Genomic DNA, 25,211 nt, shown 5'->3' with positions numbered 1-25,211 from the left:
TCGTACATGAGGGGGGCGACATTAAACGCAACACCGAGTGAGCTCCTCCCGCCCGCCCTCTATTTAAACGAGGCTAGACACCGGGCAAGAAGCTCACCTCTCCGCCGCCCCCCCATCTCCTCCTTCACCACTCTTCTGATGGCTTTAGAAGAGCAATTCTCCGGCATACAAGTCGGTTGGGTGGCCCGCCGAGCCCGCCGGATACGAGCAAGGCCGCTCACTGCTCCACCTTCTGCGCCTTACCCGACAGAAGCAAGTTGCCGCCCTAAGCTGTTGCGTGGTTCAGCAACTCGTTGCCGCTCTAGGCCAACTCAATGAGGAGTGGCGAGTTGCTCCACACTGGCATGGCAAGGAGGACGGTGGCACGGGCATCGCCGCATATAGTGCCTGCGACCGTGCCATCCGTCATCGACGCGCGCAGAGAAAGAAGTTGGCTGTGCGGATGTGGACAAGGAGGCGGCCGCACGTCCGAGCCCGCCGCCATCATTGAGGAGAAGTAGAACATGGAAGGCCGCCGCCGCTTGGGTCCCGGGAAGACCACGCGCTCCTTTATTTGAGACCATCCTGGGCACTCGCCTGAAGTCCACGGAAGCACCCTTCCCCTCCGGCTGAAGCACCCTTTTTGCCGCTCTGATGAGCGGCACAAACGGACACTGGGGAGGTACGGGGAAGAATATGCCTCTGGGGTTCCTGACAGTCCGGTTAGCGGCCTGCCGCACATAGTTTTACCTTTTTAGTTGAAAATATGTCTAAAAATATAACCGTTTTCGTTCGGTTTGTATGAAAGCCGTCATGTTTATATGAATTTCATCTTGTTTGCACGAATTTCATCCAATTTATTGAAAAGAGTTTGAAATGTATGCAACGTTGGATGTTGGCCTCTCGCATCCATGTCCGTTGACGGGTCCCTCTATTTATGAACGGATGCGAGAGAAAATTTATGGGTTTGTTGAAGATGCCCTAAACAAACCTATTCATTCTCGGGGACTGGGTTGGTTTGTGCTGAAACGATGACAGAAGTAGCCTCCGGTCCTGTGCAGGAAGATGCGCACAGGCAGTACGGACACACGCACGAGACGAGCCATCCTTGCCTTTGCCTTTACCTTTGAATCGGTGCCAGGTAGTACTCCCTCCGATTCTTTTTTGTCTGCGCCTAAGAGCAGACCCGGATACCAAGAGGTGGGCTCGCTGCATGCTATATGGACAGAAATGCCCCTCTGCGCATGCGCGTGGACGGGAGGAGCAAAGCAGCAATAAATGCCCCCATGCAACCCATTGGCTCTCCGCCCGCATTCTCCTCTCTCTGCATGTTGCATGGCTGTCTATCTCTCTCTCTCACACGACGTGCATGCCGTGACGCTGGCCTATGAGCAGCTCGAGTAGAGATAGCAATCTTCTCTTCAAAAGAGATGTGATCTTCCACAGATTTTTGCTTCGATCAAAACTGTATAGCGCCAACAATTCAAGTTCCCTCCTAAACGCAACACAGCGCAATTTCACTTCCCTCCTAAACAAGCAGAGCGCCATGAAGTAGCCTCGAAAATTTGCTTCGAAAATTAGCTTACCGGCCGCCAGCGCCATGGATTTGCAGTTCCCTCCAAAACCAAAAAATCATGTCTATAAATCAAGCTCCATGGAAAGACCAGCCTACACACCTCTCCTTAGTCCGTATGCTTTTCCCTGCATCAGCACGAGCATGCAATGGATCACCTCGACCTCAACTCCGCCATTAACTGGAACGAGGTTGAAGAACACTATGATGGCAATGCTGAAGACATGCATTACGTGTATGTGTTCGAGGAGAGCGATGACGGTATGGATCGAGTTTTTCCCTTTGATCTTATGCCGTTTTATCTTCCCTTCTTGATCTGTTGCCCACGTTTAAATTTCAGAAGACGCTGCTGCGGAGCATGCCCATGGCGACGAACGCGGCGTGCACGACGCCAGTGCCCCAGGCGGAAGCGGAAGCGGAAGCGGTGGTCCGAGCCCTGCTGACCGCGTGCACGGCGCCGATGCCCCAGGCGGAAGCGGAAGCGGTGGTCCGAGCCCTGCGGACGGCGTGCACAGCGCGGACACCCCAGGCGGAAGCGGGGGTAGTGATCCGAGCCGTGCCGACGTCTGAACGTGGTCGTCCTATATTCATCCAGCAGGATAATGCCAGGACTCATGTCAATGTTGATGATCCGGTTTTCCTTGCCGCGGCCCAGGCAGATGGGTGGGACATTCGTTTGGTGTGTCAGCCACCGAACTCCCCTGATCTTAACATACTTGATCTAGGATTTTTTGCTGCCTTACAATCATTGTTTCAGAAGTTATTTCCAGGTTCCATTGATGACATAGTCCGCAAGGTGTGCCAGGCATTTGAGCAATACCCAACTGAGAGGTGCAACAGGATATTCCTAACTCTACAATCTTGCATGCGTGAGGTTTTGAAGGATAAGGGAGGCCAACACTACAAGGTGCCGCACATGAGGAAGCTAGTCCTTGCAAATGTTGATGCCCTCCCGGTGAAGTTGCCTTGTGATCGATCCATCGTGGACGAGGCGAGGGCTTTTTTACTTCAGTAGTGTGGTGGTATTTTGTTGGAATCAGATCGTGATCCATCTTTTGAGTGCTATTGTTGATGTAAGAAGATTATGTAATCGATCTTTGAGTGCTATTGCTGGTGTAATCAGATCATGTAATCCATCTTTTGAGTGCTATCATGATGCAATCCAAACGTTGCAAAAAAAGAAGAACCATATTTCAAACAGAACAACTAGCTAGCAGCACAAGTCAAACTAAACAACTGGTTTCACATAGGTTCACGTCAAACAAAACAACTAGTAGCAAGATCATCACATTGGTTTAACTAGCAAAAGTTCTTCAACTCCAGCATCGCACCTGCATGGTTCAAACTCCACAAGGCTGATCATCACTCATGAAACTCCGGCAGATAAATTTTCATGAACTCACGCTTTGTCGTTTCATCCGGCACAGAGAATTGCTCCGGCAGTGGCAAAGATTCTTCCTCCGGCATCGAGTCAGGAGCATAAAGAAGAGATGCATCAATGTCGCCGGCCTCTTCACCCTCCGTGCCGGCCAGCAACTCCTCGTCGTTTGTCGTCTCGTTGCTGCTTTCTGGGTCAACTTTGCCATTGTCCACGAGCGCGCGCACCTGGTCATTGCCGTCTCCTGCCACTATCTTGACAGCGCCGTGCATGCTGCCGTCGCGCTCCAGTGCGTGCACGCTGCTGTCCGCGAGCAAGCGTCCCCATCGCGCACACCTTGGGCAGTTTGTGTTGCCTCGTCCATGGCCACCACACAAAGAGCACGGGAAGCCAGGTGTGTAACCGTAACAGTTGGACATTAGATCTGCATCATCGGAAAATGATGCACTCACCTCCGGCGAGTGTACTTTTGCATGCATGCCGCCGTCGCTGGCGACGCCCTCCGCAAACGCATGGCCTCCCGAAGCGAGCGCCGGGAGGACGACGTCGCCCTCCTCCGCGACCACCTGGACGCCGAGCGGGTGGATGACGCCGTCCGCGAGCGCGCCATCGCCCTGTTGGATGCCGCCCTCCACGGACACGCCGTGAGGCAGCTGGAGGACGCCGTCCGCGAGCGCGCAATCGCCCTGCAGGACGCCGCCCTCCACGGACACGCCGTGAGGCAGCTGGAGGACGCCGTCCGCGAGTGCGCAATCGCCCTGCAGGACGCCGCCTGTCGTGGGAACGCCGTCGCGCGAGTGGTCGACGCCGTTCTTGAGTGCTCCGTCGTCCTTCTGGACGGCGCCCTCTGCGGGAATGCCGTAGTGCGGATGGACGTCGCCGTCGTCAAGCGCGCCGTCGTCCGGGGCGCTGCAGTCAGCGAGCATGCTGTCCTCCGCAAGCAGGCTATCAAGCACGAGCTCGCTGTCTTCTACAGGCTGGCTGTCTTCCCACAAGTAGCTAGACTCCATGAGGTTGAGCTTGAGAGGGAGGAGAAGAAGATGGAGTAGAAGGCGAGTAGATAGGAGGAGGACGCATGCGTGCTGACGTACTGTACGAGGAAGAAAAAGGAGGCGAGCTAGCTGGCTTAATTAATGCGAGAGAAGGAGGCGAAGCGAAGGAGGAGGGGTATTCCAGGAAAGAATGGGTGGCTGAACCGAACGCGCAGACCATTTCGGATTTTTCGGGAAAAAATTATACGCAGACTAAATGGGATCGGAGGGAGTACATATCTTTTCCTCCCCTGATTTTTTGTATTTTCCCCAAATACTAACAGAGCACAAATAAACTAAAACATCGTGGACTCAAAACCACGATTAAATTAGCCCTTAATAAACGAAAAAAATCATCTAAAAAAGTAAAAAAAATAAAGGCGTTCTACTCTTGCGCCAGCACCCACGAAGGCTCCCACTTCCCGGCGAGGGCAAAATCAGGCAAGAACAAGGCAATTAATTGCACTCACCCAGCTGCCAGCCAGTTGGGGTAAAATACTCTGCCCCCAGTCTCCCTTGGCTGGCTCGCTGTCTGGATTTGCTTGCCCTTTGTTGCTCTCCGACTCCCACGCTCTCCGCCCGGCACAAACTTCTACTCCTCCTACTCCTCCGTCTCCGTCCCCCTTCTTCTTCCCCCTTTTGCCGCTTTTGGGGACCTCGACCCCTCTCAAATCCAGAGGAAGGCCGGGGGAAAGCAAGCACAAGCACAGCTCCCCCTCCGGCTCCAGCCACCCCAACAAAAGGTTCCCTCTCCCCCTTCCCTTCCCCCTCAATCTCGCCACTCCCGTCCTCCGCCGCCGGTTCTTGGATCCTGGATTTGGCGGCCGGTGGAGCCGAAAGATTCCATATTTGTTTATTCCGCAAGGTGGAGGGAGGGTGTGGCGATGGGGGCGTCGCCTGATCTGCCGGCGTCCGCCTGGTGGAGCGCCTCCTGGACGAGGCCTGATCCGTATTGGTCCCAGTGATCTGGCCGCGCCGGCGGCTCGGGTCCGTGGTGCCAGGGTTTGTCTGCTGCCCGGCGGCTGCTTGGAGATCTTTCTTGCGCTGTTGCCTGTTGGGGGGTGAGTTCAGGAGCTGTGAGGATTTGCCTAGATCCCTCTCTGTTCCTGCTGCTGATTTGCTGTGCTGGGATACTGCTAGGGTTTTGTCGTGCTCATAGGTTGTCTGTGGTAGGAGAAGATGATTAAACAGATCCTTGGCAGGCTGCCCAAGAAGACAGGGAAGGCCGGCGATGGCCGGGATGCTGCCACGGCCAACGGCAACGAGCCGTCCAACTCTTACAGCGTTGCAAGGAGTGTGGAGCCTGGTGGGAATAAGAGAGCAGGAAATGGGGAGCACCTGCCACCAGCTGGCTCCGCTTCTACTCCGGCGATGAATGGGGCTGTGGTGTATCACTCCAACGAGCCGCTGCCGGCGTTCAAGGACGTGCCGGTCTCGGAGAAGCAGAATCTGTTTGTCAGAAAGGCCACCCTGTGCTGTGCTGTGTACGACTTCGCCGATCCGACCAAGAACCTGAAGGAGAAGGAGATGAAGCGGCAGACGCTTATGGAGCTTGTTGATTATGTCACTTCTGCAAATGGCAAGTTCTCGGAGGTCATCATGTTGGAGATCAGCAAGATGGTTGCAATTAACTTGTTCCGGAGCTCGAATCCCACTCCTCGTGAGAACAAGGCCATCGAAGGAGTTGATATGGAGGAAGAAGAGCCTCTCATGGATCCAGCATGGTCACACCTGCAGATCGTTTATGAGGTTTTCTTGAGATTTGTAGCGTCGCAAGAGACAGACGCAAAGCTGGCCAAGAGATACATAGACCATTCCTTCATTCTCAAGCTACTAGATCTTTTTGACTCTGAAGACCCCAGGGAAAGGGACTATCTCAAGACAATACTCCATCGAATATATGGTAAATTCATGGTGCATCGCCCATTCATCAGGAAAGCAATTAACAACATCTTCTACAGATTTATATTTGAAACGGAAAAGCATAACGGTATTGCAGAGCTGCTGGAGATCTTGGGCAGTATAATTAATGGTTTTGCCCTGCCACTTAAAGAGGAGCACAAATTGTTCCTTCTCCGTGCACTGATCCCACTTCATAAGCCAAAGTGTGTGGCAATGTACCATCAGCAGCTATCGTATTGCATCACACAGTTTGTTGAGAAGGATTGCAAACTTGCTGACACTGTTATTAGGGGCTTGCTGAAGTATTGGCCTATAACCAACAGCTCAAAGGAGGTGATGTTCTTGGGTGAGCTAGAAGAGGTTTTAGAGGCAACACAGCTTGCAGAGTTCCAAAGATGCATGGTTCCGCTCTTCCGTCAGATTGCCAGTAGCATGAACAGCTCACACTTCCAGGTTAAATCTCACCAGACGTATACTTAAGTTTGCATCATTTCTACTTCACTGATCTTTATTGGTTCTGGTCATAGTCCATATATGCCCTTCACTGCCTTAAGTTTATGATTCTGTTGACTTGTCGTTCATCTGTATATCAACATTGATGTCTTCAATAGATTTATTTTATAGTTTTCTTCCCTGGTTATGAAAAAGATTTACATGGGCAACCTTTGCATGCCTTGGATGTTTACTACGCTCTCTGTGCATCACAAGGGTGTTTCTTTGGCTAAACTATGCAAATGGGACTTTGGTTGTTTTGAAAATATGCTAATCTGTAATTCTGTATTGTAAAAGAAATATAGACAATATGTTTCCTTGATCCACTTCTGAGCATTTGTTTATTGGTACCAGGAAGAGAACACTTTGCTAGAGGCTATCAACTTCTTATCACTAATTTATTCATTTTCTTCTTGACATTACTGCAACTTTTGTTATCTTGCATGAAACCTTTCCAGAAAATGATCTGATGCATCCATGATAATCATACTAATCAACCTGCGTCAGTTCAATTTACATGCTGCTTGAAAAATATCTTTTGCTATTTCATTAAATTTCCTTTTTCTGCTCTTTTGAGTTGGAACTTATCATGTGGTGTCTTCTGAAAGTACCATTTTAATGGAAAACACCATGTTCATTAGTTTTGGATAGTTAAAACCTATATGTATTTGATGACAGTCAATCCTTGCTGGAGTCATGTCTGAAACAGGTCTTGCACATTTTCTAGGATACAGGTGTTACACAGTTTTTACAGTTTGGATTTATGATTTCCTTTCCATCTGCTATCATGCTCTTAATGAATTATTCTGTGGTGTGCCACAGGGTTCTCATGATCTAAATAGCCTGTACCTTTAATTACTGTCCTCCTCTAAAACATAGAGAGGTTTTCATAGTTCATGTTAGTTAGTTTGTTTTTTTGCCTAGCTGTGTGGTTACTGCAGCAGTTTGTATCTTACTGAATATTTCTGTAGCTACACCCATAGGTTGGGGATCTATAAACTAAACTTGTTTGTTAAACTGTAGCGCATGAAACGGTGTAAAGAATATTCAGCAAAAACATATAGCTTAACTTCCACATTTCTTCTTATCTGTTTCTAGGTGGCAGAGCGAGCACTGTTTCTATGGAACAACGACCACATTGAGAACTTAATCAAGCAGAATTACAAGGTGATACTACCCATCATCTTTCCCGCGCTCGAGAGAAACGCCCGGGGTCACTGGAACCAAGCTGTCCGGAGCCTGACGCTGAATGTGCGCAAGATCTTCACCGATCATGATTCCGCGTTTTTCGGAGAGTGCATGCAGAAGTTCGACGACGACGAGCTCAAGCAGGAGGAGTCCAGTTCGAAGCGGGAAGTGCTGTGGAAGCGCCTGGAGGAAATGGGCGGCGAGAGCAGCCCCTCGGGTATACCCAACGGCAAATCCAGTCAATAGAATATACCCATAGCGACCGCGATCGCGCGATCCTTTGAACGATGCGCGACTGATTCTCTGGAACTTGGGCTGTGGTTGTAGTGTTGGATTTTTCTTTTTTCTTCTTGGTTGGTGAGTTGACTTCCCCTGGGTAGGGTGTATTTGGTTTCGTGAGGACTGCATGATCAAAAGGTATGCATACATGAGAGTTTCTGTGATATTTGGCATGTGTCGTGGCATGGGTCAGGATTATCGTATAGACCAATAAACAGCGTCAGGTTTTGTTGAGGATATGCTCTTGGGTGGTTTACTTAAATGACAATGATCATTTTGTTATTGCCCTTGTATGAGCTAGCATTGTGTTTTGTTTGGCTTACAACCAAATAGATTGTTGGAACACTAATGTTATACTCCCTCAGTCCCTCTGTTCCTAAATATAAGTCTTTGCGGAGATTCCATAATGGACTACATACGGAGTAAAATTTATAAATGGATGAATCTACATTCTAAAATGCATCTATATATATCCGTATGCGGTCCATAGTGAAATGTCAGCAAAAACTTGTATTTAGGAACAGAGGCTATATTTAGGAAGGACCTCCGTTCCTAAATATAAGTCCTTTTAGAGATTTCTTTATAGACTACATACGGAGCAAAATGAGTGAACTTATACTCTGAAAGATGTCTATATACATTCGAATGTCTCTATAGTGAAATCTCTAAAAAATTAGGAATGGAGGGAGTAGAAGTGATCCTCAGGCACGTTCGATCCCGCCCTCTCCATGTGAACTATGAGCTGATGGCAGTCGTTGATGTAGCATGGCATTTTTTTCCAACTACTACATGCAAATCCTGGTAATTCTTACCATTTTCCTTTTTTTAGGCTGGCAATTCTCGATGTTTGCATCATGACAAATCCTTTAAAACGCACGACAATTATTCTCATGCAGCAAGGCATTTTTCTGAGATTTTTTACACAACATGGGGCAATTTTTATGTAGAACGTGACAATTTTTTTATTCAGCTGCATGATAAGTTCATCAGTTTCACTTGGCAATTCTGAAGCGTTCACTGAAATGTTTTTTTCTGAGCGAATGAAAACATTCGTCTGTTCCTATACCTCCTTCAGGGAACGTCGGATATATATTGGAATGGGTTGTGAGAGGGAATCATGAAAGAGGAATGCCAAATAGAAACCTTCGTGCAATCTTGCGTTCCTCACTTTTTGCTGGTGCAGTAAAGTTGTGCATTTTTTTTAGAAAAAGTTAGCACAAAGTATTTGTTGCCAATTATGCTCGTTTTCTAAGAAAGGTAAAACGCTGGTCATAAAATTGTAATAAAAAATGGACGAATTCATCGTGGAAACAACCATCTACAAACAATGGTCTGCAATTCCCTCGACCCATATAGTTAGATTACAAGTCAAATCCTCAGATTGAAAAGAAAAAACCTACCCCTCTTTCCCTTTGACCGATTTGAAACGCAAAATGCAATACTGCCAGTACTCCGCAGGAGCCAAAGCAAAGTCTTGTAAGGGAAGCTTGAGTAAGGTAGGGTTGTCCAAGGAGCTGCTCCAAACCTCACAAAGAAAGCCTACAGGTCAATGACTCGCGACAGCTTCTGTATGCGATTCAGCAGGAAGTCTCCTTGCTTGATGGTCGACTGGTAGAAGGCATTACGTGCATCAGGTCGGTTCGTCTCCAGGACACCAGCAACCTTATCAATCTTGCAGTGAAGTTTCCCAGCAGCAATAAAGCGCGACAATTCCCTGTGTTGGGAGAAAAAAGGTTAGCCACATCAATTATATCATACAGACATACACAGTATCAGCACCAGGAGATGATGCATGACATGCAAGAGTAATAACATCAACAAAAATTCTTACTGGTCTATGAAATCAACTGTCACACCAAATGAGGCAGCCATTGCTTCCATCGTCACACTCTTGTATGACTCAAGGAACTGTGAATAGACAACAGTGCGCACTTCACGCATGAAGTAGCGGAAATGTGGTTGCAAGTATCGGTCTAACTTGATCTGCTCCGTCAGGCCAGCTGAAAACAAACATGAACCAGATATGACAAACCCAAAGAGCTAACCCCACCAGAACAGCCAAACAAGCATTACTGCTCATCAGAATAAACACAAGAATATGACAGGATAAAGTGATCCTTCACTTACAGAATGCCACAAAAAATGACTTGTACTGGCAATCGTAGAGGGAATTGAGAAACTCCGAGAGGTGAGGTACTTTGCCAATTACAGCCAGGATCTCAGGTGCGTCTACAACCTGTCAACATTATTGTTAAAATAGGTATTCTATCCACATTCAAGTTAAACAAGCACACTTGAAGGAGAAAAGATGAATACGTACCTTTTGTTTCAGTGATACGCGGTCCAATGTGATAACACTTGTAAGGACCGTGTAAAAGATGAAGGTATCATAGGGGAACAACTCATAAGTTGTGAAAGTTGAAACGGAATCCAAAAATAAGCTAGTAGCCTTCTTGAAATTTCTAGCGGCCATGCAGTACAAGCCTTCGTACACTTTCAATCTGTTCTTCCTCTCCCAATCACCACCCTCTTCAAACAAGCTTCGATCAGGAAAGGAGGTTGCTCAGTATTACACATCATAATGCAAAACAAGTACAGTAGCAAATAGCTAAACTACAAGACTTCATACTTACATTTTGGCCTTGTCAACGGACTTTGAGATGAGATCAAAGTCCATATGGAAAAGGCCAATCTGTAAAGTGTAGAAAACAAGATCCATCTTCTGCCCCACAGCTACAGTTTTGCCTTCAGTAACTTTAAGCTGCTCCAGCGCTTTTTCCTGAAATTTTGGATATTTAGGTCAGAAGAAAATATCTAAAACATATAACGAAAACCTAACACGGTGGAAGACATTAGATATGTAGACATGCCTTCTCGCCAACCCTTATGAAGTACAAGGATTTGGCTAGATGGGCTTCACGCACTTCACTCTCACCCAAATTCTCTTCAGCATCCGCGATCCTTTATGCATAGATAGTTGAATGATATTAAGCAGTAGAAGCCAAGAACAAAACCAACATAATGCAGATTCAGATGAAACAGAAGGTGGGAAAAAGAAGCGATACACTTCACAAGTTCAGAGTCTAGATAACAAGAGTGCACATTTTCAATCTTTGCAGAAAAAATTCTGACTGCTTAAACTGCAGACCTTTCTGGAGACCAGTAATTTGTTTGTGTACACATCAATTCTCTATTTACTATCAGCTGCTGTTCCACTACTGATCTAGATGGTTGTCCATCAGTAACCTTAAACCAGCACATTTTAGTATGCCCTTCATATCTCATGATATCAATCAGGGTCTGTCTAGGACACATCTAGATGTGACATAGCCTGATGTCCACTATGTTTGTGGTCTATTTTTTTTTTGTCCCAGCTTTTTTTTTTGTTCCTTGTTGCTGCCTTATTTGTGGGAGCTTAGATGACATCCTTAGAAAATATTTAGATGTGAATTAGACAAACTGTATCAATATTATAGGAAAAAGAAATTTGGTAGTACTAGTAGTTTTTAAGACATCCAAATTTGGCAATATTGGAAGGGCGAATACTAGTTAGTACTAGTTATTATAATGCTGAGAAACAACAGGAGCATCAAGAACAAATGAAGAATTGCACAATCACAGTCTAGAGCTCGTAACACTGTGGGTTTCTAAGGGCTAAATTATCAGATAATCTATATGGAGTGGTCAAACTATGTTAGATGTATCGACGGCAGGAGTATTTGAAACCCTAGAAAGTAGCCTGAAATTCGAGCATGAAAAAGGATAGGCCGGAGAGATCCACTCACTTCTCGTCGAACTTCTTGGTCTCCTCCTCGATCCGGCCGCGCATCTCCGCGAGCAGCGCCGCGTCCATCTCCAGCACGCCGTCGGCCGCCAGCGACTCGTACAGCGCCGCCATGTCTGGAAAAAACAAGCGCATCGGATCGAATCAGACCACCCTAAACCGACCCACGGGTGAGGAAGCAGATTCGAGGAGGAGGCGGGGTTTGGTACCATCGGATTTCACTGCGGCGAGGACGTCATCGCGGAGGCCGACCTTGGCGAGGTCGTCCACGTCTGGCTGCGAGAGGAGGAACAGCTTGTGCGCCAGAACCAGCTGCGGCTGCTGCTTCCCTTCCTCGCCGCCGCCGTCCATCTCGCCGCCGCACGCTCGCCTCGCCGCGCTTTGCTTCTGCCGCAAGAGATGGGGGGAGAGAGCAGAGCAGAGCAGAGGAGAAAGGATTTTCCCGTGAGCAGAAGGATTTAATTACTGGCCTATACTAGTTTACATTCTGGTTCGACGTGTATTAATCGGCACCGTCCGTTCGCGATCTGACGGCTGTGCTGGGCGGAGAAGGGTCGAACCGGCCGGTAGAGAAGGCAAAGGCCAGACACCGACCGAGCCCAACTCCAGTTTCGTCCCTCCGAGGCCAAAAAAAACCCTTCGCCGAAACCCTTCCCGATGGCCGCCGCCGTAGCCGCGGCCGCGGCCGACCAGCCGCGCCGCCGGAAGCCGACGCCGGGGCGCGGGGGCGTGGTGCTGCCCGCGGGGCTCTCCGAGGAGGAGGCGAGGGTGCGGGCCATCGCGGAGATCGTGTCGGAGATGGGCGAGCTCTCGCGCCGCGGGGAGGACGTGGACCTCAACGCGCTCAAGTCGGCCGCGTGCCGCCGCTACGGGCTCGCCCGCGCGCCCAAGCTGGTGGAGATGATCGCCGCCGTGCCGGAGGCGGACCGCGCGGCGCTGCTGCCCCGCCTGCGCGCCAAGCCCGTGCGCACGGCCTCGGGCATCGCGGTGGTCGCCGTGATGTCCAAGCCGCACCGGTGCCCCCACATCGCCACCACGGGGAACATCTGCGTCTACTGCCCGGGAGGCCCCGACTCCGACTTCGAGTACAGCACCCAGTCCTACACTGGATACGAGCCCACCAGCATGCGCGCTATCCGGGCAAGGTGATTTACTACTACTAATGCTGTTAACACATTGTTAGAAATACAAAATGCATGCTTCAGTTTGCATTGCAATTGAATCCTTCCTATGTGACTGAAAATTGTGTCTCATTGGACTGTTAATTAGTGCAAACAAGGTTTCACTAGTGATCTATTTGATCTCTGCGCATAAAAATCTAATAGCCACAGGTTGTGTTGAGCGATGTATCTATACAAGTACTCTTATCATTTTGACTGCTTTCTAGAGATGCTTTTGAAAATGTATTTACCGATCTGGAGTTGCAATTGTAGGTACAATCCATATGTGCAGGCCAGAAGCAGGATAGATCAGCTCAAAAGGCTCGGTCATAGTGCGGATAAGGTTTGTCCCTAGCCCAAGAAACTATTTCATCTTGCTTTGAGTGATTTCATGCTCAATCTACTTATACTTGATGCATTCTAAGTGCAAGGTAATTCAAATATACTCTTTTGCAGGTCGAGTTCATTTTGATGGGTGGGACTTTCATGTCTTTACCAGCTGATTATCGTGATTATTTCATCAGAAATCTCCATGATGCTTTATCGGGGCATACTTCTGCTAATGTTGAGGAGGCGGTTTGTTATTCAGAACATAGTGCTGTCAAATGTATCGGTATGACAATTGAGACGTAAGGGTCGTTCAACATATATCCATTCTTCTTGGTTGCATTTGAAAAAATCCCCTGTTATTTTTCCCATGAAACAACATCTAATTAGTCTTTTTATTCCAGGAGACCTGATTATTGCCTGGGGCCTCATTTGCGGCAGATGCTATCTTATGGATGTACCCGCTTAGAAATTGGTGTTCAGAGTACATATGAGGATGTTGCACGTGACACAAACAGAGGCCACACTGTAGCTGCTGTTGCTGATTGTTTTTCATTAGCAAAAGATGCTGGTTTTAAGGTTATTGCTCACCGGCCTGCTAATTCCTCTTGTTCAATTCATTTCCTTGTTGCTTGAACAGTAGGTTGGTAGCATCAGAATGAGGTGTCTTCTAGCTTGGATTATGACTTGCGCAGTTGTCCTAATAAATGATGATTTACCTGTTGATAGGTGGTTGCGCACATGATGCCAGATTTACCTAATGTTGGAGTTGAGAGAGATATGGAAAGTTTCAGAGAATTTTTTGAAAATCCAGCATTCCGAGCAGATGGTCTAAAGATCTATCCAACTCTTGTGATTCGTGGAACTGGTCTTTATGAGCTATGGAAAACTGGAAGGTACTATATTTATCCAGCGCTTGATATTTTATTTCCTGCTTGATCTTATGATCAGTCTTTCGGTTCTAAAGTTTGAGAGTGAGAATTGAGAACTTATATACTGGTGACATCTGTTGTGTTGCAGGTATAGAAACTACCCACCAGAGCTGCTAGTGGATATTGTAGCAAGGATTTTGTCGATGGTACCACCATGGACACGAGTCTATCGGGTCCAGAGAGATATCCCTATGCCACTTGTTACTTCCGGTGTCGAGAAAGGTAACCTGCGTGAGCTTGCTTTGGCTCGAATGGAAGACTTGGGCTTGAAATGCAGAGATGTCAGAACACGTGAGGCTGGAATTCAGGTAAATATGGGGCTCTGTGAAGTCACTGCCATGTGCTTCTAATTGATTAAGGATGTATCCTCATCTTTCTTGTTGTGCTTCTCCACACAGGATATCCATCACAAGATCAGGCCTGATGAAGTAGAGCTTGTCAGGCGTGATTATGCCGCAAATGACGGCTGGGAGACCTTTCTCTCGTATGAGGATACACGACAGGTACTCAATATCTCGGATGGGATGTGAAAATATGATATGGTTTATGCTGCATTCCTAAATAGGCATGGATTTTTCCAATGTAATCATGGTCAATTCCCTTTTACATGGGTTGGATTTTTTTAAACTTATTATCCACGTAGTTATTGCCTTGTTGGTTTCACTTGTACCAAGAAAGTTTTAATCTGTTCTGCTTGTATAGTGTGCTCCTGAGATTGCTACTGTTGCATAGAGTTTATCACCAGGCCCCTTATCCTTTTGATCTTGCGACTCACACTTTCCTTTTCTAAATTCTACAGGATATCCTTATTGGCCTGTTGCGCTTGCGTAAATGTGGCCGCAATGTTACAGGCTCTGAACTCGTAGGGAGGTGTTCAATTGTCCGTGAACTTCATGTCTATGGAACAGCAGTTCCTGTGCATGGTCGTGATGCGGAGAAACTTCAACACCAGGTTAATCTCTTACTCGAACAACCATGTGTGGTAGTTGTCCTCAAATGATCATACTCGGAATACATGGCTGTGCTCAAAATAGTAAAAAAAACAGGACCCACAGGTGTAGTATACAGTGATTGAATGAATACTTGCTAAGCATGGTCACGCTTAGGCTTTTATCAGTGTGTAATTGTTGGAGAGCCCTTCGCAGTTAATTATTCAGGTGTTTACGATGGCTGTGCTACTAGATTGTTTCAGCTGGCTAACATTTGTTCCATCCATCACCATTTTCAGGGGTATGGGACACTCCTGATGGAAGAAGCAGAGAGAATTGCTCGTAAGGAGCATCGATCAAAAAAACTGGCCGTCATCTCAGGAGTTGGAACCCGCCACTACTACCGCAAGCTGGGCTATGAACTTGAGGGGCCTTACATGGTCAAATGTCTAGCATAGTGTATTTCAGTATCAAACGGCACTTGTATTGCGACTAGAAAAATCAAATATGATCATGATGTTAAGTGTAATGTATTTGTAACCTTAGTTATTTTGAAAATTTTGTGTTTGCCCTCTTCAGAATAGAGTTATAGCAGCGTATTACACCTTTTAGCAGAATGGTGTAATCCATGCAACGTACGTAACTCCTTTGCCGAATACACAGGACGATTTAGTTATTTGAGAGAGGGGGGTGGACGGATGGCCCCTATTTTGCTCCACATTTCCCTTACCCGCATCGTGTGTATGCACCAAACTGCTGTCCAGTTTGTTGAGAAGCTATCGAAGTAGTGAATGATCACTAGTGCGAAGATTATTACAGGAGTAGCCCCATGTCACACTCCGTAGCAGCTATTTTATCGGACAGTGAGTATCATTGGTTTTTCAGGCGCGGGTATCGTGGAGTTTATAGTTTCTGGCACAAGAATAATTGAATATATTTGATTGGAGTGATTTTGCCAGAAAGGAATACATACTGGATTGACTGCCTGTCATCCTTAATCTAACAGCATAATGTGATACCCAACGTAACAGTTACTTTTTTAGCAAGTACAATCCATCTCTCATTTCAAGCTTTTCATCTGATACTAGACCCGAAAGAAAACTCTGCAATTGCTGCAGTGATTTATCATACGATGGCTCGGCACAGAACATCTGGAACAAATAATATTAGAAGAAACCAATGAGTAGAAACTATGTTAATCAAATAATATTAGAAGAAACCGATGAGTAGAAAATATGTTAATAGTAGAAACAGGAAGTGGACGAGATTTTAAAATTTTGTGTCTACCTTCAAAGTGTTATGTATTTTGTCCAGTGTCATATTGCCGAAATTGGTTAACATTCCTATGATGAATTTCTGCAGTGCATAATGACGAGTAAAATGATGGTAAGATCACAGAGAACAAAGAAATGGGGAGTGGATAAACAGGTATGTTGAGCATTAGAGAAAAAGAAATATGAAGTTGCAAGGAGTCAAACCTCATAGACTGTCATTTCTTTCTTAAGCTGTTCCTCAACGGATGCAACAGAACTTTCACCTTCGTCCTCATTCATTTGAAACGCTTCGCAGCTTTCGTTCACGATGCTGTTTTTGTTGACATCAGACATGCTATCAACAATTGTGAAGATGTGATCATCGGCATCTGGTCCCACCGATTCAGTCAGGACCCCCTATAACATAGTGTGAAATGCTTAGATGTGCTTATGAAGCAGGACATAGTTGAGAACTTTGCTAGGGAACCATTTGTACAGAAATGTAGTACCAGGTCATGTTTAGAGTATCATATACTCCATATATGTTTCTACTCCAATAAAAAAAAGACTACGATTTGTGCAGAACACTGATCCAAAGACTATCAACAATCTAGTCCATCTTACAGAGGCGCAAACATTAAAAAATCATACTTAAAAGGATTCAGAGTACCATTTCATTGTTAGTAATGTCAGGAATAACAGTGTTAACAGTTTTTTAGCATAAAGCAATCTTAACACTGATATTGACGATCGTGGATGAGTAAAGGAGTTCAAAAGGTAGTAACAGCGTATACTACACATAAACAATAAAAGTATTTTGACTTCATAATACATTTGTGACACACCTTGCTTGTCCAGAAACCTATTCTTCTGTTGAGAGAGTCTACAGGTATGCCGATTTCGGTAGCAAGTGCCTTTGAAGTCCAGCTGAAAATATTTGATGACTTTAGTCAGATGGGAACACAAGAGATATGCAGGAAGACAATTGATATTACCTTGGTTTCTCTTGAAACCGCATTATGATTGCAGCCTGCACAGGTACTACAGTAAACTGCATACTTCTGTCCTCAAATTGCAGTTCCAACTGGAAATGAAAAGAGAGCTCGTAAGAGATATTTCTTCAGTCTTCATGGTTACCCACATATACCCGTCAACTTCAAATTTGATACCAAACCTTGACCGTTCCAAGATTTTTCTTCCACAATAGCTTCCGTGGAGTTTTTATCTGATGGAATCTTTGTGCAAAATCAGACAGCAGTTTATCAACTGAAGCAGGAACTGCGAGATCTTCTGTCTACATTTGCGGCAGATATAGAGGTTTAGTGAATCAAGAGGGTGATCAAACAGCAAAAGCTCACGGTTCAACCCTTCAGTAAGCAAACCATAATTCTTACTAAGCATATTATTAAAATCAACTAGCACATAACATCAGATTAACTACAAATAACCACATGCATTGGTGAGGAATTCATCTTCAATTCTGTGTGCCCTCGCACCCAAAAGGAGGGAAGTTTTTATGTTGGAAATAACAGATATTAAAAAAAAGTGGTGACAGAAACTGAATCTTAGGAATTGTTGTATGTACGAGACAACCAAGATTTGAAGATGGCAGACACTGACAGAAAGTTAGTACGAAGATTTGATGACATAAACAGTTCTGAAACAAATTACTTTTTTTACAACAAAACAAATTACTTGTTAGTGTTGGTGCATATATCTTTGTACAGCAGGATAGCACGTCAATCAATACAGACACCAATTTACGCTCCTGGCTCAACTGTCTCACAATCGATATAGCATGTTATTAATTGAAATGCATGAGTCATTAGCAATCCACGGCATGAAAAGGGAGGGGGTACCACCATGATTTAGATAAAAAGCTTACTGGCAATACCTGAATCGGTGGCCAAAAGTTGGAAGAAATTATTGTAGCATCAAGAACATCATGAGAAATTTCTGCCTCCTCTTGCCCAGCAACTACCATAGAAAAAATAAGGGTTCAAATGCAGGTGCAGTGATAGTTGATGGTTTCTGAAGCAACATGCAGTATTTGAATGTTACCAGTTCCAGGTGCATTTAATAATGATGTTTTAATATTTGAGTTGGTTCTCTTCGAGTCAATCAAGTCATTGAGCATAATCTCACACTTCTGCATGCTGCTCTCACCGAAATGAATCTGCCAAAACAACATAATCATGAGAAATTAAAGGTTACAACGAAGGCATGATGCATCACATGCAGTCCAATCAAATGTTTTTAGAACATTACTAAGTATGGTTTAATACAAAAGTCAGTCTTAACCTTAAGGAGCTCCAGCGTGCGGATATCAGAATCTATATCAAAATCAGATTTGCTTAGCAGCTTTTCAGCCAGCATTACACGATATTCGTTGACCAATTGGTCCTTTGAGCCAATTATACTGACCATCAGTCCAAGTATATCAATTTTCCTCCTACTCCTGCTGCCTTTCAATGGATCTGCTTCAACAGGATCAGGCTCCCAGCTGTAGAAGTTGGAACCACGGTTCTTGATCTTAGAAAAGCAGATTTTCTTAAGGGATTAAGGAATAACAGGCGTTATGGCGAATGTAATGAATAAATCATACCTTTCAGAATTCAACCAAGCTTGCTTCTCATCAATGTTTGTATGATCATCATAGTCAGCATTTTCCTGGTTTTCAGCATCCCTGTTCAATTCTTCAAGAAGATTATCACCAGCATTTCCCCCACTTGTGTTTCCTCCAGATCCATCAGTTAGCATTGTCACTATGCATTTAATAGTGTCTTTTCTACCTCTCAGATAATCCCTAATTGGTTCACCAACTGCTTCCAAGAATACACCAGTGGGGTCAATCGACCGCAACGCCTTGATTGTGGAAACATACTGGTGCAATATGTCATTAGTTGAGGCACCAGCAGTAAGCAAGCGATATCTCAGTGATGAGATAAATGAGTCAACGAGCTTAGAGTGTTGACCCGTGTACTCTAAACACTGCTTTAGGTCTTCAATAGCGGGAGAACTACATTCATGCCCCAAAAAGTATCCAGATGTTAAATATTGCACAAGTTAAGAACGCACGCAAAGTAACAAGAGAATGAGGTCAATGTGCCATGAGACATGAAAGTAATTCATAAAATAGAATCAGATATTTGATATGACCGTGTCAACATACTTTATTAACACCTAAGCATGCAAACGAGGAGAGAGGAAGAAGAGCATGACACATGAAAGGAAATTAAGATCCTTAGTTCAAGGTGGCTAAAACAGATCATCAAATACACATCAGTGAAGCGATAACTAGATGACCTACATCATGATATATAAGTTCTAACTATATTGCACTTCGGCTAAATGAGGATAGGCTGCAAGGATACAGGGACAGTGGCAATGATTGGTATTAAGACATTATAGAAGTTGGATAGATCAAATAACCAAAAACTACATTTTCAGAAGTGAGAAAAGTATTCAAGCATATATATCAATATTTAGATCTCGGTGTTATTTAAATGTTTAACATCATGACATAGAGAAAAATGGCATACCTCTCAGGGTAATCTACTATAATTTCAAAAAGTTTGCCAATTCTTAGGTCCTGCAAGGTTTCATAAGCAAAATATTCAAGGCGCATGTGCCACCTCAGAAGTGCTTCAGAAGGAACACCGATCCCTGGGAAGGAAGAAGGGCGTGAGGCTAAGGGCGATTTCAGACCAGATAATCCACTGTCATAGTCAACAGAGTCCCCCAGATATGTCAAAAGAGCATGCAAAAACTGAAGAGGAACAACCTGACAAGACCAAAAGTTAGTCAGCACAAGCTCCAGAAGTAAGCATCATCTAGGGGAGAGGTATATAAATTGAAAACGGAATAGCTTGACAAGACCCCAAAAGTTTCCTTAACATTGTTACGTGTAAAAGCTGAAGAGGTATGTGGCATGCCAGCGTCAGCATGTATGGACACTATATAACCATAAGCTAGATTCAATAAGCCCATAATAGTTATAACAATATAACAAAATCTCTATCTGCTAACCTGACATGCTAAAGAATTGGTCTAAAAATAGATATCAAAGAACTGCAGTAACATTAGCAAAGATGTTCTGAAGTACAACCTGGACCATGACAGGTGCACTGCAGTGACAGCTCTATTACATAAACAATGCATTCCTGTTCCAGTCTGAAGATTGAGCATAACAGACTGAGCATACAAAGAATAATTTAACCTCAGCAAGCTCAATTACTTAAGTTGGCTGAGCATAATACAAAGGCATGTGATACAAAAAGAAGAAAGGACATGGTAAATATTCGTGCTTATAAATGGATAAACTTAACAAAATGGTGATATGAACAGGTACTTGAATCCACTTCTTGACACTCCCAAGGACAGGGATTCTGTAATCATCACCAGCTAGTTCATAAACTTTAGACTGCAGATGAGAAAAATTAAGACAAGGTTACTTCCAGAAATTCAATGGCATCTCTGCCAGAATAAGAGATGGAGTAGGTGCTAGGCACAGAAGGGCGTATGGACCTTTAAAAGCCAGATTATTGCAGAGGAATAAGAATCTTCGGTCATAGATGTAAAACCAAGACATCTAAAATCACGAACAACTTTTCCAATGTTCTTAACCAAAGTGCAAGTTTCTGAAATAACTGTTTCTTGACTATCAATGTCCATTTTAGAATCCCAAGCAGAAACATTGCTCCGTCCAAAAAGTGCATGACTAGCAAGTTGGTCGTTCTCATCAGATGCATCCACCATGGTATTTAGTTCTTCCAGTTTCTTCTTGAAATAGACATTTAGAATCTCTGTAAAATGTCAAGCATGAGCGAACATGACTTTTCCTGATCAAAAGCACAGCGGTAAACCAGGCAATGCCATCACAGGAACTGAAGGTGCCAATAACTAGTGCCTCAACACAGAACAGAAAATATAACACTCTCTGTGTTTTGTTGATTTTCATTATTGCAAAGCCTAACTCAAAATCCATGCCCTAAGGTTCATTAATGGAATTGTATCCAAAAGAACACCGATTCGTGTCAAACACAAGAAAAAAAACTTATCTTCTCATAAAACGGAGAAGGAAAGGTTGCTAACCAGGAAAGCTCAAGGGCAGGGTTGTCAGAAGTACAGAAGATACCATTAATTGGTACCTAGGCATTAAGCTGGAACTACACTCAACTGCTTTGAGCTTTCTGTTTTGTGCCTTTTCCTCGTATGATTGTAAAGCATGAGCTAGAACTAGGACACATTTTTCCTGGTAACTCTTTTCCAAGCATATGTCCTCTAGTGCTGCACTCAAGACATCCTCAGGCCAGCTTTCCTGAACCTGGAATGCATGATTTCAGAGATTATGTTACTTAAAAATCCTAAAGAAATAAAACAAGGTGTTAAGTGATCATGTCTAAAATATCTTTAACTGGATGAAAGAAGGTGTCTCAAATTGAACCTACTGAATACTGATGTTAGTTCTATTGAGATTAACACATCAACATTTGGTACATTATCCATGTCCATGCTACAGTAAGGTAATCTGATGGCGCATATCACTTCAAAACAACACATGCAAATTCACCCGCAAAAAAAATATATTCAAGGTCAAGCTGGGTTATATCAATATCAGTTTATCCTATTCCGTATTTTGTAACCATTTTATCATTTTTTTGACTGGTACCTACTCCCTCGGGTCCAAATTATTTGAAATTCTAGCTTTGTCCTAAGTCAAACTTCTTTAAGTTTGGCCATGTTTAGATAAATAAATATCAAAATCTACAATACTGAATTAGTTTCCTTAGATTCATCATAAAATATATTTGCTGTTGTATATATTAGCACATTTTTCTATATATTTGGTCAGATATAGAGAAGTTTGACTTAGGAGTTAGGGCAAAGCTAGAACATCAAATAATTTGGGACGAAGGTAGTAGTAAATATATTCACTTCTCAGCATATCCTCTTTAGTATTTGCTTTGCACAAATGAGCTTCAAGTATAATCTATCTATTTTCCTTGTTGAGTCAACATACTTATCATTATGCATCCTGATTGTGTAAGCAAATTATGAAACAGATAGACTCCAAATCTGAAGAAAAATGAAAATTGTAAACAAAGGCCTTGAACAAACAATAATTAGGTTTTCCACAACTTACACAGAATTTAATTCTTTCTACTGCAGAAGAACTGCTATAAGGATGAAATTTCTGCCAGAACATCTTGACCGCATTGTTTCTAAATGCTTCCTGCACAGGGGCGGGTTAACAAGTGAAGTTAAATTAAATATCCATACTAACAGAAACAATGTACTAGAGCAAGTTGAGAAATTCAGCAAAGAGGCTAGCATCAAGTCATCAACTAATATTAGACTGGGTGTCTGCTACTCATTACTAACTCAACTACAGAGGTAACTAGACCAATATCTGCCTAATCAGTATGGCAAAAATACTCTTATTCTACAGGGACAATCGAGTATACAACCTACCTTACCCCTGTATTTTAGCTACCTCTTCCTCTTAACTGCATTATGGACATATAGAAGATTGGTTGACTACCTCATAGACAGATGACAGAAATGAAGTCAGAAGCAGTGAGTCTTAATAAATACTACTGGAAGCAAGTGTTAGTCTCAGTAATTCATCGTGCCATAGTGCATAATATGAGATAGCTCAAGCTTCAAGGTTTATGGCCTCACTGGCTATAGCTTATTAGGATATACAAGCTCGTTTATCTACATTTGCCAACTAATGGAACAAGAAACTGAAAACTTCAGAAAGCTAAAGAAAATACGTAAATCAAATCAGCCACTGCAGCTACTCCAATTGTACACACTATTACACTGCCGGTTTTTGCATTTGGTGGTATAACCCCACAAGAAACTCCTCTGATACCACAGGGAGGGTTCCCAGAAAATGGAAATGGCACCAACAGTTTTCAAAGTCACCTCAGATTAGCAATATACAGCTAGGAAACTTTTCAGGTTGCTTGAGTTATGACACTAAAAATTAACAGAGTTGAGCGTTTGAGGGAACGGAGATGACTAATTTGTTAATGTTCAAGCATGATTCGAATTCAACCAGGACCACATGTACAACTTGAACAAATCCCTGACTCGCTACATGTACAGTTTTATATCTTGATTCAAGAAGCATAGCTCCTGATTCCATCAATGGAATCACGAGCGACAAGGTTAAACATGAAGCTGGCCCAGCTCGTGAAACTTCACATTGCTAAAACAGCCTATCTTAACCAGTGACACATTTGCAGTAACGATTCCGGTCATAACTGTCAACTAGATGCTGAAGAGCGGGCCTAAGACGCTAAGAGCAGCAACCACCGTTCTTATACCAAGAGAAGAACGGGAGGCAGGCAAGCTAGTTCATCCAGAAATCCCGCATCCCAACGCTGATTGCACTCCGGAATTTCACACGGGCATTTACACAAACACACGCGGGGGTGGGGGGGGGGGGGGGGGGGGGGGGGAGGCTTTGATCCCAACCCCGTACTCCCACGGTGCACCCTCTGCGATTCGGCACAGGCATTCTCGCAAACACCCAGCACGCGACGCAATGTGTATCCTAAGTTCCCAGCCCGTCCGACTCGGAAGTAGCAGCACAGAGCAGTATGAAGTGCGGGTGTGAGGGAGGGAGAGAGGAACGGGAGTCGCAGACCTCGAGGTTGTGGAGGAAGTAGTCGCGGACGAGCGTGGCGAGGCCGCGGGCGCAGAGGTCCGCCACGACGGGGGCGAGGCGCGGGCCGACGGAGAGGTCGCCGGCGCCGCCGACGAGCTCGCCGGAGAGAGCGCAGAAGCGGGCCCACGAGCCGAGGGCGCCGTCGGAGTCGTCCAGCTGCATCGCCTGGCGACCGCGGCCGCAGCCGAGAGCGGAGCGCGCGGGGGACCGGGGAACGGGAAGGAGGCGAAGCGCGAAAGCTCCAAAGTCCAAAGTGGGGAAAGGGGGCACGCCGTGGGCAGGAGAAGAGCAGGAAAAAATCGCGAGGTGGGCTTGGCTGGTTTGGTCGTGGCTTGGCTTCTCTCGGTGTGTGCGTGCGGTCGGACCCCGTGGCCATTCGACTCGAACAACGACGGCGCGATGCTGGCTTGTGGCTTGGGCTCGCGGTTACCGTGCCAACATGCATGCCGCGCCACGGCACGACCCACACGAATCCATCGGCTGACCATGAAATGCATCCGGCCGAGCTTCCGGACTGGAACGAGAATTAAGGTTGTACTAAAGCTGCAATATTTAATTTTTTGCGAGATACTAGAGCCGCGACAATTAATTTAGATGGAAGGAGTAACATTTTTCAGGCTGCCGAGGTCACTCTGATCAAAATCTATCTCATCACTTCTGCTGCTCTAGATGATGGAGCTATTCCAAGCCTCGACTTCGATTATCATAGGAAACTAAAGGGGAACATTCTTTTTGGCTCGAAGTCTGGACGGAGCCGGATGCCCTCCGCCGCCTCGCCCCTGAGCTCTACAAGATGGAAGCGGAGGACGGTCTTCATGGAGCTTCGTGATGAGACATGGGTCAGGGGGCTTGCACAGATGAGCAGCGTCGAACAACTTTGGCAATTCATTCACCTCTGGGACGCTTGCTGATATCGCTTTAGAACCTGACTGAGATGGCACCGTCACTTGGAAGTGGGATGGCTAAGGGTGTATATTCGACGCCCTCGGCTTATACGGTGCAATTCTCGGCTCTCACCAGAAGTTCGACGCGACCATGCTTTGCAAGGTCCGCGTGGAGCCAAAGTGCAAAATGTTCGTCTAACTTGTGTTGTGTGGATGCATCATCACCGTGCATATGCTTGCGGCTCAGGGTTGTCCGCTTGACCTGATATGTCACCTTTGCCTTAGTGCACTGAAAGCAACAGTGCACATGTGCAAGGACCACCCCTTTCTCCATTGTGGTGGCTACCTGCATTCAGGTTTGGACCGAGGAGAATTTCACGGGTGGCGGGATGGGCCCCACCAAAAGCCTTGTGGCCTAGTGGAGCAGAATGCTTGCCGA

At 45.2% G+C, this 25,211-nt stretch overlaps 5 protein-coding genes across 5 annotated transcripts; 3 read left to right on the top strand and 2 right to left on the bottom strand.

Moving 5' to 3' along the window:
- Positions 1-1,167: 1,167 nt before the first annotated feature.
- On the top strand, positions 1,168-2,599 carry LOC123185639 (putative polyketide hydroxylase). The gene is made up of 2 exons (XM_044597492.1): positions 1,168-1,813; positions 1,893-2,599. Exons 1-2 carry the CDS (start codon positions 1,702-1,704, stop codon positions 2,120-2,122), a joined length of 342 nt encoding a protein of 113 aa, XP_044453427.1. The 5' UTR covers positions 1,168-1,701; the 3' UTR covers positions 2,123-2,599.
- Positions 2,600-4,441: 1,842 nt separating this feature from the next.
- Positions 4,442-8,104, top strand: LOC123189570 (serine/threonine protein phosphatase 2A 57 kDa regulatory subunit B' theta isoform). Its single transcript, XM_044602014.1, has 2 exons — positions 4,442-6,316; positions 7,454-8,104. The coding sequence occupies exons 1-2, from the start codon at positions 5,141-5,143 to the stop codon at positions 7,787-7,789; spliced, it is 1,512 nt and encodes a 503-aa protein (XP_044457949.1). The 5' UTR covers positions 4,442-5,140; the 3' UTR covers positions 7,790-8,104.
- A 990-nt stretch (positions 8,105-9,094) lies between these two features.
- On the bottom strand, positions 9,095-12,073 carry LOC123189569 (26S proteasome non-ATPase regulatory subunit 6). The gene is made up of 8 exons (XM_044602013.1): positions 11,816-12,073; positions 11,608-11,722; positions 10,693-10,783; positions 10,456-10,601; positions 10,143-10,362; positions 9,950-10,058; positions 9,654-9,822; positions 9,095-9,536 (listed from the first exon to the last, which is right to left on the bottom strand). Exons 1-8 carry the CDS (start codon positions 11,955-11,957, stop codon positions 9,362-9,364), a joined length of 1,167 nt encoding a protein of 388 aa, XP_044457948.1. The 5' UTR covers positions 11,958-12,073; the 3' UTR covers positions 9,095-9,361.
- Positions 12,074-12,203: 130 nt separating this feature from the next.
- LOC123189568 (elongator complex protein 3) lies at positions 12,204-15,532 on the top strand. Its single transcript, XM_044602012.1, has 9 exons — positions 12,204-12,751; positions 13,040-13,109; positions 13,223-13,395; positions 13,498-13,672; positions 13,823-13,989; positions 14,114-14,333; positions 14,424-14,528; positions 14,825-14,977; positions 15,254-15,532. Exons 1-9 carry the CDS (start codon positions 12,264-12,266, stop codon positions 15,410-15,412), a joined length of 1,710 nt encoding a protein of 569 aa, XP_044457947.1. The 5' UTR covers positions 12,204-12,263; the 3' UTR covers positions 15,413-15,532.
- Positions 15,533-15,863: 331 nt separating this feature from the next.
- On the bottom strand, positions 15,864-24,181 carry LOC123189567 (anaphase-promoting complex subunit 2). The gene is made up of 16 exons (XM_044602011.1): positions 23,868-24,181; positions 22,353-22,442; positions 21,302-21,533; positions 20,735-21,012; positions 20,559-20,630; positions 19,750-19,991; positions 18,813-19,226; positions 18,509-18,710; positions 18,269-18,383; positions 18,102-18,184; positions 17,382-17,501; positions 17,203-17,291; positions 17,053-17,134; positions 16,433-16,624; positions 16,242-16,310; positions 15,864-16,105 (listed from the first exon to the last, which is right to left on the bottom strand). Exons 1-16 carry the CDS (start codon positions 24,048-24,050, stop codon positions 15,986-15,988), a joined length of 2,583 nt encoding a protein of 860 aa, XP_044457946.1. The 5' UTR covers positions 24,051-24,181; the 3' UTR covers positions 15,864-15,985.
- Positions 24,182-25,211: the final 1,030 nt, after the last annotated feature.

This window comes from Triticum aestivum, chromosome 2A, assembly GCF_018294505.1.
Source record: "Triticum aestivum cultivar Chinese Spring chromosome 2A, IWGSC CS RefSeq v2.1, whole genome shotgun sequence".
NCBI lineage: Eukaryota > Viridiplantae > Streptophyta > Magnoliopsida > Poales > Poaceae > Triticum > Triticum aestivum.
Note: the sequence above shows the minus strand (reverse complement) of the source record. Positions and strands in the feature narration are given on the sequence as shown.

What these genes read in the sequence shown, in the direction of transcription:
- LOC123185639 (XM_044597492.1), top strand. Translation starts at nt 1,702, where the DNA reads ATGGATCACCTCGACCTCAACTCCGCCATTAACTGGAACGAGGTTGAA. An exon ending in GTTCGAGGAGAGCGATGACG is followed by an intron (nt 1,814 to 1,892) that starts GTATGGATCGAG and finishes TTTAAATTTCAG; the next exon opens with AAGACGCTGCTGCGGAGCAT.
- LOC123189570 (XM_044602014.1), top strand. Translation starts at nt 5,141, where the DNA reads ATGATTAAACAGATCCTTGGCAGGCTGCCCAAGAAGACAGGGAAGGCC. An exon ending in TGAACAGCTCACACTTCCAG is followed by an intron (nt 6,317 to 7,453) that starts GTTAAATCTCAC and finishes ATCTGTTTCTAG; the next exon opens with GTGGCAGAGCGAGCACTGTT.
- LOC123189569 (XM_044602013.1), bottom strand. Translation starts at nt 11,957, where the DNA reads ATGGACGGCGGCGGCGAGGAAGGGAAGCAGCAGCCGCAGCTGGTTCTG. An exon ending in GCGTATCACTGAAACAAAAG is followed by an intron (nt 10,059 to 10,142) that starts GTACGTATTCAT and finishes TAATGTTGACAG; the next exon opens with GTTGTAGACGCACCTGAGAT. An exon ending in GTCATTTTTTGTGGCATTCT is followed by an intron (nt 9,823 to 9,949) that starts GTAAGTGAAGGA and finishes GTTTGTTTTCAG; the next exon opens with CTGGCCTGACGGAGCAGATC.
- LOC123189568 (XM_044602012.1), top strand. Translation starts at nt 12,264, where the DNA reads ATGGCCGCCGCCGTAGCCGCGGCCGCGGCCGACCAGCCGCGCCGCCGG. An exon ending in GAGCTATGGAAAACTGGAAG is followed by an intron (nt 13,990 to 14,113) that starts GTACTATATTTA and finishes GTTGTGTTGCAG; the next exon opens with GTATAGAAACTACCCACCAG. An exon ending in CGGAGAAACTTCAACACCAG is followed by an intron (nt 14,978 to 15,253) that starts GTTAATCTCTTA and finishes CACCATTTTCAG; the next exon opens with GGGTATGGGACACTCCTGAT.
- LOC123189567 (XM_044602011.1), bottom strand. Translation starts at nt 24,050, where the DNA reads ATGCAGCTGGACGACTCCGACGGCGCCCTCGGCTCGTGGGCCCGCTTC. An exon ending in CAATAATCTGGCTTTTAAAG is followed by an intron (nt 20,631 to 20,734) that starts GTCCATACGCCC and finishes TCTCATCTGCAG; the next exon opens with TCTAAAGTTTATGAACTAGC. An exon ending in ACTTTTGGCCACCGATTCAG is followed by an intron (nt 17,502 to 18,101) that starts GTATTGCCAGTA and finishes CCGCAAATGTAG; the next exon opens with ACAGAAGATCTCGCAGTTCC.